Here is a 12,594-nt window from a genome sequence, read left to right as displayed (position 1 = left end):
GAAAGCTCCCCCCACACACTGAGTCCCAGCCCCACCCCCACACCCTCCAGACCCCCACAGAACCCTGACTCCCCTCACGGGGCCCCCAGCCCTGTCTGTCCCCGTCCTTGCATCTGGCTTCGGCAGGGAGCCCTGCCAGCTCTTCGGGGGCTTTATCCAAAAGGCGACAGCTGCCGCCCGAGAGGCCTGTCCCCGCGGCCAGGAAACCCAGGCCCAGTCAGCGGCACCTGCCCGTTTCTCAGGCTCTCGTCCCACCCCCTCCCGCCCGACCTTGGCCTCACTCCTCCTGGGGCCCTGGGGCACCATCTGACCAGATCCTACTCCCAACCCCCACCCAGCCCCTGCCGGGTCACCCGTGGCTGTTCCCCCAGCACAGTTGGTTCAGGGTGGCTCAGGGACTTTGCAGTCTGGGTGCTTTTGGACACACCCGCCCAGGCGGGAGGCTACCCTGGGGCTGAACAGGGGCTTCTCATCACTGGCCCCAGCCTTAGCGTGGGGCCCACAATAGCAGGTACACAGTGAGCGTGGGCTGCTCCTTCAGCCTTTGCTGCCACAGTTGGGGCCAGCGGGGTAATGGCGTCCTCCGGCCAGCTGTCCCCTGCACCGGGGTCATGGCCAGGGCGGCAGCGGCTGTGCGCGTGCCCACGCTCAGGGGCTGCCAGCAACAAGTTTTCTCCTGGCTGCCCAGGGCGCAGCCGAAGGTGCTGCCGGCGCCCAGAGAGGGTGCTCAGGATGACCCATGAGACATGGCCCCAGGCTGGCTCACCACGCACGACAGACAACGAACAGGGCCGGGGCTTCCGCCAGGCCCCATGGCTCCCCAAGCATGGCGGGCATGGTGCCTGGAGCCCCCGGACCTCAGGGGCTCACACGCGTGTCGTTCTTTACGATCCCTAGGAGACGAAGGAACACTGATCTTTATACTCGTGCAGCCATGGCACACAATGGTGGGTTCTTTCTGATGGAGGAAGGGGTTCGTGAAGGCCAAGGCGCCCGGCGACAGCTCGGAGCTCGGCTTTCTCATTCAGAGCCGGAGGAGAGCAACTAAGGCGCCGTGTCCCTCAGGGTGGTACCGGGCTCCACAGCCACCTCGGACCCCTGACTCCAGCTGCCTGCTAACACAGCCGGGAGGGCCCAGGGATGGGGTCCTGCCACCCACGCGGGAGATCTGAGCCCCGTTCCTGCTCTTGGCTTTGACCTCAGCCCAGCCCCAGCCCCAGCCATTATCTCAGGTTTTTGAGGAGTGAACCAGCAGATGGGAGCTCACTCTCCGTCACAAAGAAATTTTTATTTTATTTTTTTAAAGAATTTATTTATTTACTTGAAAGGCAAAGTAGCAGAGAGGCAGAAAGAGAAAGAGCAAGCGTCCATCCGTTGGTTCACTCTCCAAATGGCTGCAATGGCTGGAGCTGCGCCGATCTGAAGCCAGGAGCCTGGAGCTTCTTCTGGGTCTCCCACGTGGGTGCAGGAGCCCAAGGACTTGGACCATCTTCTACTGCTTTCCCAGGCCATAGCAGAGAGCTGGATCGGAAGTGGAGCAATCAGGACTGGAACCGGTGCCCATACGGGATGCTAACACTGCAGGCAGAGGCTTTACCTGCTATGCCACAGGGCCAGCCCCTACAAATAAATTTTTTAAAAGAACCAGATGACGACTGTAATCATAATAGCAGCTCCATGGTGCCAGGACCCCTTGCAACAGCCCGAGGGGACAGGCACGTATTTATCCCCACTGCATAGTTGAAGGACTGCAGCGCACAGAGAGGTTGAGGCACTGACACAGTCACACAGCTCGGAAGCAGTGGCGCTGGGCTTTCCCTCCTGGCTGGGTGCAGTGCAGCCCCAAAGCACGGCCCCACTCAGCGCTGAAGCAGGAACGGTGGCCTCGGCTTTCTCGGGGACAATCCTTGGGTGACAAGGCTCCCCCGCAGCTGGTGCTGGCTGCGCCTTCAGCTGATGGCCTCCGTCCAGGACAGGCCAGCTTCCCTGTGAGTGCTACATACCAGTAACAGCAGCAACACCAGCGAGGGCTCCCACCCCCGGCACCTTGCCCGAGGCACGGGGGCCATGCCTATGCTTGGGCACACGTTGGAATGTGTGTCTGTGTGTAACTCATTGTGTTCGAGGTGGATGATGAGTGCGTGTCTGTGTGTCTAGATGACATCGGGGTGTGTGTGTGTGTGCATGTGTCTGTAACTGGATGACATGATGCGTGGGCTTGGTGTGCCTAGATGACGTGGGTGTGCCTGAGTCTATGTGTGTGTGTCCGGGTGACATCAGCATGTGGATATGTGTGTGTGTGTCTGTGCGTGTCCATGTGCACCTGTCCATGTGCACTTGACTCGTGTGTCTGTGGCCACATGCACATGGCTGACTCGGGTGTTAAGAATTTGCTGATCTCTCGGTGGAAACCCAGGAGCTCCCACGTGCAGAAGCCCGGCTCATCCTCTTGCCAGGCTGCTGCAGCGACATGGAAGAAGCTGAGGCCCAAAGAGGGCGCCCACTTCGCGGCCGCTGGCCAGCCCCTGGTGGAGACGGAAACCCAGCGTCTTGCCTCCTGCCTGTAGACCCTGCCCTCTGCTCCTGGCGCCAGCCCCCAGGCCAGGCTGGCCCTCGGCAGCACTTGGGGATCAACAAGCCTGGGTCTGAGGTGGCCTGGACGGTGGCCACGGCCCCCTCCCTCAGGACAGAACGTTCTAGAGTGGGACAGAATGTTCTCTCCAGCCTAGGGTCATCACAGCGGGACAGACACCACCACCCCCCAAAACACACAGATTCCCACTCCCATCTCACACTTGCTGATCTCCACAGGGCCAAAGTAACACCTGCTTGTGTTCAGATCCAACTGAAGCTGTGTGAGAAGGAGTGAGCCAGAGCCTCCCCTCCCCCTCCCCCCAGGATTCCCGGCCCTCGCAGCAGCGCCCGCTGGGCTCTGAGCTGCGCTGACCCCTACTTTCCAGGCATGGAACCTCGGCACTGCAAAGAGCCTCAGGGTTCAGCCTTCAGGTTTCACAGATGGGGCAGGAGAGAAGCTGGCCAGCCAAGCACCTTGCAGGTCGGCCAGAGCCTCAGCCCGGACCCCAGCCCTAGGAGCAGGTGCAGGAGAGCACCCCGCCCAGGCAGTGGTCGTTGAATGAGGGAGAAAGAAGCGACACGGGGCCAGAAAGGCAAGAAGGAGGCCGCGTGTCTGGGCTGATGCTCCCAGCACTGGCTTCAAAGCCTGAGTCCGCTGCTGCCAGGCTGTGGCCCTGGACGGCCACTCCCCCCACCCCCAAGTCCCAGCTTCCTCGCCTGTGAGGAGCCAGCGATGGCTTCTACGTTCCGTCCCGTTGTCGGAAGAATTGAGTGAGATAATGCAGGAAGTGTTGAGCATAGCATCTGGCACATAGTAGGTGCCCAGTTAAGGACAACTAAAAGCAATGAAGGAGGGAGAGAGAACACACTCCTAGCAGAGCGGGAGGGTCCCCGAGACCCTGCCCCAGAAACGCCTGGCTTCTGCGCCAGCCCCAGCACGTGCCGTATTAAACAGTAACCAGCCAAGGTCAGAGAAAGGGCCTTATCTGAACAGGTTCTCCCTGAGAGGTGGCCCAGCCTTGGCCTGATGGGCCCCCTTGCCCCTGCCTATATAAGGGAGGCCCTGCCGGCCCGGGGCAGTCGGTCCCGAGCACCCACCTGCAGCATGCTAGCCATCACAGTCCTCGCTGCGCTCCTGGCCTGCGGTAAGCGGGGGGGCGGGGGCTGGCCACAGCCACCTGAGCTCCGGCCAGCCCCCCCGGGGACAGGGACGGGAACAGGGGCCCCCTCTGCTCTCTAGGAACGGCTTCAAACGCCACTGACCAGGAAGGTGTCGATGCCCCCACGACCCACTTGGCAACTCTGTTTCCAGCCCAGTGATGTCGGGGTGATGGCTGCCCTCCCCAGCTGGGCTGAGGATCAGCCACGAGGGGGAAAGCCCCGAGCAAGGGGCGGGGACATGGCAGACCCCTACCCTGGGCTCCCTCCAGGACCACCGGATCTGCACCTCCCAGGGGTGCCTCCCCCACGGGGGTCTTTGCTCCCCCATCTTAGGGCCACTCTTTCAGATCAGGGACTGAGGGACCTGGCTTAAATGTCACTAGCGGGCCAGCATTGTGGTGTGGTGGATAAAGCCATCTCCTGCCATGCCGGCATCCCATTTGGGCACCGATTCTGTCCTGGCTGCTCCACTTCTGACCCAGCACCCTGCTAATGTGCCTGGGAAAGCAGCAGAGGATGGCCCAACTGCCGGGGCCCCTGCATCTACACCTCCCTAAAGCTCGCAGGCTCTTTTGGCAAACAAGAGCACTTGACTAAGAGTCCTCTGGCTAACAATAGCAGTAACAGTAGCAGCCCCTCTGTGCTGTTTCCTCTGTGCCGCTCTTTCTATGCAGGAACCAATTTGAGCCTCCAAACCAGCTGGCAAGGGAGGGGCTGCTCATAGCTCCATTTCACAGAGGAGACCCCGGGCCCAGTGAGCCTCAGTGTCTTGTCCAAGGTCACACTGGTTAGCCGTGGCGCCGGGATGAGAGTGGAGGTCTGTCTCACCGCAGGGCACACGTTCCTGACCACTGCACACAGCTCCCCAGAGATGCTAGGGGAGCTCACGCCCTTGGACTCCCGGTTCACCCTCACTCACCTCCGTGCCGACACAGGGGCCCCCACTCCGCACGGAGCCCTTTGCTAAACTCTTCAGATGCGGTGTCCCTGCTCGGACTCACGGGGTAACTGCGGTTGTTCCCATCTCACAGAAAGGGAAGTTGAGGCCCAGAGAGCTAGACGGCGGCCCTCATGTAGTTCACTAGGACCCCAGGTCTGTGCCCTTTCCGCCTGCTGCTGCCCTCTCACCGTGCCCCTCCCTCCTGTCCCCAGCCTCCAGCTGCGGAGTCCCCAGTTTCGCACCCAACCTGTCGGCCAGGGTCGTGGGAGGAGAAAGCGCCGTCCCCCACAGCTGGCCCTGGCAGGTGAGCGAGTGTGTGGCGGGAGGCGGGGACCAGAGAGCGGGTGGGGTGGGGGGGATTCCCAGGACCGCGGCTGACACGTGGCCCATCTGCTGCCTCCTGCAGGTCTCCCTCCAGTACCTCAAGGACGACACGTGGCGGCACACGTGTGGCGGCACCTTGATCTCCACCAAGCATGTACTCACTGCTGCCCACTGCATCAGGTGAACCAGGAACCTGAGACAGGGCCCGGCCATCGCCCCGGGGGGGGGGGACGCCCCACCACAGCTGCCTTTGTTGAGCAACACCCTCCAGGCACTGAGCTCAATCAGCCACGTATTTACTTCAGTTGTTCGCTTAGTCAGTCAACAAGCATTTCCTGTGCACCTCCTGTGTGCTAGGGGACAGGGCCATAAAGACACAGTCTGTGCGCTCTGGAAGAGTTTGCATTCTAGTGGGAAACAGAGAAACAGGCAAACAAGCAAGTATGTAACAGATGAAGTGGCAGGAAAGGAAAACGAGGCCAGAAGGGGAGATTTAAAAGTGTGGGGGAGTGAGACGACATGGAGGAGGTGAGGGAAGACATGGCGATGCCGGGGGAGGGAGTTCAGTGTGCAGAACAGCAGGCAAGGGCCTGGAGGATGCAACTGAGAGATAGCGAGGAAGCCGCTGGCGGCAGTGGCGGGCGAGGGAGGGCAGGAGGAGAGTCATGGAGGCAACCGAGACCTGACCACACAGGTGCGCCCAAGGACGTGGGTGTGGACGCTGAATGAGGCGGAGCCATTGGTGGGTTTTTGAGCAGACAAGGGTGTAGAAGACTCGCACAGCCGGGTTAAGAGCAGACCAGGAGGCGGGCACTCAGCCTCGCGGAGGAGACACCAGTTAAGAGGCCGGGATCCCGTATGGGAGGGCCTGGCTTTGATTCCCAGCTCCAGAGCCTGCTAACGCGCCCCCTGGGAGGCAGCAGGTGATGGCTCAAGTTGGACCCCTGCCACCCACATGGGAGACCCGGATGGAGCTCCTGACTCCTGGCTTCAGCCTGGCCCGGCCGTGGCCGTGGCGGCCATCTGGGGAGTGAGCCAAAGGATGGGAGCTCTCTCTGTATCTCTTTGACTCTCAAATGCATTTTTAAAAGCTGTTTCTTACAAGGGAAGAAGGAAGAAGGAGGGGAAGAGGGGAGGTGCGGGAGGCAGGCAGGTGGCTGGGGCAGTAACACGGGCGAGAGGCAGCGGTAGCTTGGATGTGTTTATTCTCACAGCCATCATGACAGGTGAGTGACCACGTGACCTCCACCTTACAGACGAGAGCCTGAGGCCTCAGATGCCAGGCCAGGGGCAGCAAGGCCACCCGATATGCCCAAGTCCCCTGGCTCCTTCCCCCTCCCCCTGGGGAGGGAGGGTGGGAACCCCAGAGTCCCATAGTGGCCACAGGGCTGGGACCCCCAAGCCCCGTGTCCCCTCTCCACCCTGCTGGCTGGCAGGGGCAAGGGGCCACCTGACCCTGTCGTCCCCCTCTGCCCAGCAACACCCTGACCTACCGTGTGGCCCTGGGGAAGAACAGCCTGGTAGAGGAAGACGAGGCCGGCTCCGTGGTCGTGGGCGTGGACTCCATCTACGTCCACGAGAAGTGGAACTCCTTCCTAGTGAGGTGAGCGCCCAGCCGGCCGTCTTGGAGGCGCAGAAGGCGGGCTTCCTGAGCTGCAGAGCCCAGTCCACCCCGCGCCTGGCTCCCCACCCTCACCCCGAGCAGCCCACAGAAGACTCCACGCAGAAAGGGAAAATGCAAAGTGGAGACGGACGCCTCTCCTTCTTCTCGCTGGCCAAGGGTCCCTGGAGGGTACATAAGAAGTGAAGACCCCTGAGCACTCCCTCCCTCCCCAGAGGGCCAGGGGCGGAGCCAGGGGCGGAGCCAGAACTCATCCTCAGTGCCTGATCCCTGCAGCACCAGCAGGGGCTCCGGGGCTTCCACGCCACCTCCCCAGGCTAAGCCTTTCACGTGTGTGACACAGGGCCATGTGTCCTCCAGCGACGCCCCTAAGCCACTAAGCAGCTGGCAGTTGGAATCTATGAATGGTGTCCGGTCACCTTGGACTGACCTCCAAATCAGACCCTTAGCATCATGGTGTGGGGCCATGGTCCTCTGCCTGCTCACCCTCTTTGCTTTGGGTTCCAGCAACGACATTGCCCTCATCAAGCTGGCGGAGCCAGTGGAGCTGAGTGACACCATCCAGGAGGCCTGCCTGCCAGAGGAGGGCTCCTTGCTGCCTCATGACTACCCCTGCTACGTCACTGGCTGGGGCCGACTTTGGAGTGAGTACAGCCCCCTGCAAATCCAGGGAGCCTTCCTGGAGGAAGCAGCTCCCACAGTCAGCCGACACTAGCAACCGCTCACCACTACCCTTTTTGCCTAAACATCTTCCCATTTTTTTCTTTTAAGATTTATTTATTTATTGAAAGGCAGAGTTACAGAGAGGCAGAGGAAGAGAGAGAGAGAGAGAGAAAGAGAGGTCTCTCATCCACTGGTTCACTCCCCAAATGGCGGCAACAGTCAGAACTGAGCCAATCTGAAGCCAGGAGCCAGGAGCTTCTTCCAGGTCTCCCACGTGGGTGCAGAGGTCCAAGGACATCTTCTACTGCTTTCCCAGGCCATAGCAGAGAGCTGGATCGGAAGTGGAGCAGTGGGGAGTAGAACCGGCACCCACATGGGATGCTGGCAATGCAGGCAGCAGCTTTACCCACTACGCCACAGCGCCGGCCCCACATCTGCCCATCTTTTTAAACTTTGTGATAATGACAGCTAATATTTATTAAGCACATGTCATGCGACAGACACGCTAACAAGTGCGAGTAAAGATTAAATGATTAGAATTTTTGAGTACTTGGAACACGGCTTGGCGTGCAGCAAGCGCCATATAAATAAACTAAAATAAGCCATTGGGGGTAGGGGGAGTGGATCTTATGGTATACCATATGCCCAACTTGCTTCCAGCCGAATTAAAAGGTTAAACGCAAAGAAATGAAACTACGGAAGACTTGGAGGAAAACGCAAATCAATATTCAGGAAATCTTAGAGTGGGAAAGACCTTCTGATATGTGACACAGAAGGCAGAGACCTACAAAGAAGTGCTTGACAGTCCAACCCCCAGAGCCCAGATCACCCCAGGGCACTCTACACAGATGTCCTCTGTCTCCGGCCTGCTCCCCTCCCCACCCCCAGCCCAGGGCCCCTGCCCCCAACAGCTTGGGACCACGCTCCCCTCTTTGTGCCCCCACAAAGTCACAGCCCCAGCCCACCTGCTTCCTGTCCCAGGCCTCTGGTCCCTGAAGGCCTGGGGCTGGCGCAGCCGGGCTGGCTCCCTGGCACTGCTCACTCTGTCCCCAGCCAATGGCCCCATCGCCGACGACCTGCAGCAGGGCCTGCAGCCCGTGGTGGACCACGCCACCTGCTCCAGGTGGGACTGGTGGAGCTTCAGGGTGCGGAAAACGATGGTGTGCGCAGGGGGCGACGGCGTCATCTCCGCCTGCAACGTGAGTGACCCAGTGGGTGGGGCAATGGAGATGGGTGCAGGACAAACCCTTCCCCTGGGAGGAGCCTGAGCCCTGGGTGGGCCCACGGCTGAGGGGAACCCCGCCTCCTCTCCCCAGCACCGCAGTGAGAGCAGGAGAGCTGTGGGTTCAAGCCCCAGCCCCTCCACTTGTTAGCTGAGTAACATTGGGCAGGCTCTGGACCTCAGTCTTCCCATCTATAAAATGGAGCAATAGTGACCATGTCACAAGGATGCTGGGGGGACTGAGTGTGTTTCACCGAAGTCCCATGCATGTCCCTGATGCCATCAGCTGCCTCAGACCACAGAGTCGGGATTTCCGGGGTCTGATGCAGAATCAACAAAGAGCAGAGAAAAGCAGGACCCGTCCTGTGATAAAACACACAGCGCCCCCCCCACCCAGCTCCCACCTCCCCGGCATCCAGCATGCTCTCAGCACCCTCCCATGTCGGGGCTGCTCCCAGAGCCGTAGTCACAGCGACCTGATGAGTTAGGGAAGCCAAGGCACAGAGAGGTCAAACCCAAAGTCATCCCAAGGTCAAACCCAGAGCCAGTCTGACACAGCAGGGCCTCCCAATGCAAGGCCAAGGCAGCCCCTAATCCCTGGCCTGCCTCCCTTACCACGGGCAGCCTGAAGCCAAAACAGGGGTAGCCTGGCTAACAGCTGGGCCCACACCCCCTGCCCGGCTCGGGGGAGGCCCAGTGCTGATGCGCAGCCAATCTGGCGCAGGGGGACTCGGGCGGCCCACTGAACTGCCAGACAGAGACTGGTACCTGGGAGGTGCGTGGCATCGTCAGCTTCGGCTCCGGCCTGAGCTGCAACACCCTAAAGAAGCCCACGGTCTTCACGCGCGTGTCCGCCTACATCGACTGGATCCACGAGGTGGGTGCCCCTGCGCGGCCGTCCCCTGCACCCGCCCCTTCCCGCATGCACTCCCCCACCCCTCCCTGCGTCCACACGGTCACTTGGCGGAGCGCTCCTTCAGTCATTGTCACACACACTCATTCCTACTCCAAGAAGTGCTGATGGGACGCCAGCCGCGGCAGGCCTGGAGATGGGGACAGCAAAGGCAGCAGCCATCAACGCCCCCACACATTGCTTCCTGGCATCAGCAAACACTCGGTTCCCGTGCAGGCACGCATCTGTCCCCCCGCAGAGGGGGCACGTGCAGGGGGTGGGGGCCTTCCCTCTGGGTTCACTCTCAGCCCCATTTATCCCACGGTCTGAAACACTGAGCGGGGGGCTCCAACCAGGCTAGCCGGGAGCTGCCCACTGTGCTGCCCTGGGCCTGTGGGCACCCAGAGTCCCTCACGCTGTCCTCCACTCCTCCAGAAATCTCAGCTTTGATGCGCCCTGGAGAGCCTCGGCCGCCGGACCCTGCACCAACAATAAACCGCCATCCTCAGCCGCCTGTGTTCTTCATTTGCGCCTCCCCTGTGTGTCCCCAAGCCCTCACAGGGCTGCCCCTTCCTCCTCTCCTGCCCCCCAAGAGCCAGCGGCAGAGCCCGGGGGTCCTGTGTGTGCCCAAGGGACAGGAGTTGAGGCCCCGTCAGCCCTGCCCCCTCCATCTCACCAGCCCTGACCCAATCACCACCTCCCTCACCCGTGTCTCCGAAGACCCCCCCCACTGCAGGTGGAGAACAGGGTGTCCCTGGGACAGCCCTTGCACTTGAACCCCCAGCCCACAGAAGCGCCCTGAGATCAGGGACAATGGCTGGCCTCCAAGGCACTCCCTGGCAGGTGGCCCGCCTAGCAGGGAGCCCGCGGCTGCTGCTGGCCTGCACGCACCCACTGCCCAGGGAGCTGGTGAAGCCCGACATAAGGGGGGGCAGCGCAGGAGAGAAGACTCCAGCCCCAGAGGGCACCATGTTTCCACACGGAGTCACCGTGGGCCAGCACTGGGGCAGCTCTCAGTACACCAGGAGCTGGGGAAACTGAGGCCCAGGGTGAGGAGAGGATGGGGCCAGGTCACAGGCGAGCCAGCCAGCAGCTCCTGAACCCTGGGGGCTTGTGAGGCTGGTGGGAGGGCAAGAGGGACCAGGATGAGAGGGACGCGGGTCTGTTCAGGGACGTCCCTGACCACAGGGGCCCGGACGGGGGGCTCCCGGGAGTGGGCTGAGCCCAGCAGTGCCCTCACCACGGCCTCTGCCCTCTGAAAGCTGCCCCTGGCTGGCCCGGGAGTAGCCCGACCCCCCTCTGACTCCCGCTCCTGGTGGTGGGGACCACAGGGACCCTCACCCCAGCACACCGAGCTGCCTCTCAGGAATGACTTTTGTTACCCAAGAGCCATGGAGCCTACAGGAGCTGGCCCAGCTCGGTCCTGCACCCAGTCTTTGAATCACCTGGGATACACAGTGTAGACCAAGAGCACAGAAGGGCCCTTAGACCAGACCCGGGTCTGCTGGCAGGGAGCATCCGAGTGGCCCTGGGGCCAGGGTGCCCGCACTCAGTCTTTTTTTTTTCTTTTTTCTTTTTCTTTTTTTTAGGCACAGTTAGAGAGAGAGGAGGAGAGACAGATTTTCTATCCATTGGGCCACTCCCCAGATGGTTGCAATGGCCCAGGCTGGTGAGCCAGGCTGAAAGCAGGAGCCCAGAGGTTTTTCTGGGTCTCCCACGTGGGTGCAGGAGCCCAAGGACTTGGGCCATCTTCCGCTGCTTTCCCAGGCCATAGCAGAGAGCTGGATTGGAAGTTCAGGTTCCGGCTGTTCCACCTCTGATCCAGCACCATGCTGGTGGTCTGGGAAAACAGAGGCAAATGGCCCAAGTGTTTGGGGCCCTGCACCCCCATCAGGGACCCAGAAGAAGCTCCTGGCTCCTGGCATCAGCTTGACTCAGTCCTGGCCATTGCGGCCATCTGGGGAGTGAACCAGCAGATGAAAGCGCTCACGCGCTCTCTCTCGCTCTCTCTCTCTTTCTCTCTTTCTCTAACTCTAACTTTCAAATACATAAATGAAGATATCTAGGGACGGGGGCACTGCTGGTGGGCTGACCCAGACGTCACTCCATCCACCTCCTTTGCCACCTGCCTCTGTGTTGGCGGTTACACATGCCAGACAGGTCCCTCGCCGTCCCAGGTCCCTTGTAGTGAGGGAGCCAGGACTAAGTGCCGGCCAGGAAGGTACAGTGCTAAGTGTGGCTACCGTTTGCTGAGCACGTGGTCCTGCCAGGCGTGGCTCTAGAGGCTTACCTTTATCACAAGTCCCAGAAACAGCCGTGAAGCAGTTATTACTAAGATCACTTCATCGTACGGCTGAGAAGACTTGGGCCACAGCAGGTCCGTGCCCTCCCCAGGCGGCTTAGCCAGAAGGTGGTGAGGCCAGAATCCAGCTGTGGGTCATCTGGCTCCAGAGCCCCGTGCACTTGAGCCCTGTGCCCCACTACTGTCCTGCCACATGAGGAGCCTGCTGGAAACACACTGTATTCTTAAGGAGGGGTCTAGCACAGCTGATGCTGCTCCTTCCTCCTGCCTTGAATGTGGACGTGATGCCTGGAGCTGAGGCAGCTATCTTGTGGCCAAGGGAACTGCAGAGACTTGCGCTCAGATGTCATTAAGCTGCAGAGTGGACCCTAGGCCACGGCACACCTCCTCTGAGTGTCCTGCTATGTAAAAGAAAGAAAGAAACCGGCGTCTGTGGCAGCCTCTGTAGTAGGTGTTCAGTTACTTGCAAGTCTTCTCACTCTTCATCCCTCCCTCAGGCTGAGCAACGTCTCGCCTACTGCTGAAGTTGGCGGAGCGGAAGTGAGGGCAGCGGAGGGCGGCCAGCGTCCTGGTTTGCCCCAGACTAGGAGGTCTCCAAGGAGCAAACATTTCAGTATGGGAAGCAGAGCAGTCGCAAGGAGACCAGGAGGCTGCTCGGCCACCCTGGCAGGGAGGGGCAAGTGACGGGGCTGGGAAACGAGACGGGACCCTTCCCGGGGCCTTGAGCTGTGCTGGGGCTGCTGGGACTTTGTCCTGCGGGCACTGGGGAGCCCGCGAGGGGGCGACCGCGGTGATCAGGCTGGCCGAGTTGGAGCCGGCAGGACGGAGGCAGCGGGGCCAGCAGGGGCCACGGTGGGCTCTAGGCCGTGATGTGGCCTGGATGAAGGCGGCAACA

General features: G+C 61.0%; 1 protein-coding gene across 2 annotated transcripts; it reads left to right on the top strand.

The window, feature by feature from the left end:
- Positions 1 to 3,652: 3,652 nt before the first annotated feature.
- CTRC (chymotrypsin C) lies at positions 3,653 to 9,907 on the top strand. 2 transcript variants are annotated; one of them, XM_002722343.6, is made up of 8 exons: positions 3,653 to 3,719; positions 4,888 to 4,979; positions 5,082 to 5,179; positions 6,477 to 6,602; positions 7,128 to 7,264; positions 8,337 to 8,482; positions 9,230 to 9,382; positions 9,833 to 9,907. In XM_002722343.6, the coding sequence occupies exons 1-8, from the start codon at positions 3,680 to 3,682 to the stop codon at positions 9,845 to 9,847; spliced, it is 807 nt and encodes a 268-aa protein (XP_002722389.5). In that variant the 5' UTR covers positions 3,653 to 3,679; the 3' UTR covers positions 9,848 to 9,907. The 2 variants fall into 2 exon arrangements, with proteins under 2 accessions (XP_002722389.5, XP_089157604.1); XM_089301478.1 differs by lacking the exons at positions 3,653 to 3,719; positions 4,888 to 4,979; positions 5,082 to 5,179 and adding an exon at positions 5,785 to 5,922.
- The last annotated feature ends 2,687 nt before the right edge of the window (positions 9,908 to 12,594 follow it).

The sequence above is a fragment of the Oryctolagus cuniculus genome, chromosome 7, assembly GCF_051225735.1.
Source record: "Oryctolagus cuniculus isolate XC-2025 breed Fujian yellow rabbit chromosome 7, ASM5122573v1, whole genome shotgun sequence".
Taxonomy (NCBI): domain Eukaryota; kingdom Metazoa; phylum Chordata; class Mammalia; order Lagomorpha; family Leporidae; genus Oryctolagus; species Oryctolagus cuniculus.
This window is presented reverse-complemented; position numbering and strand designations above follow the sequence as displayed.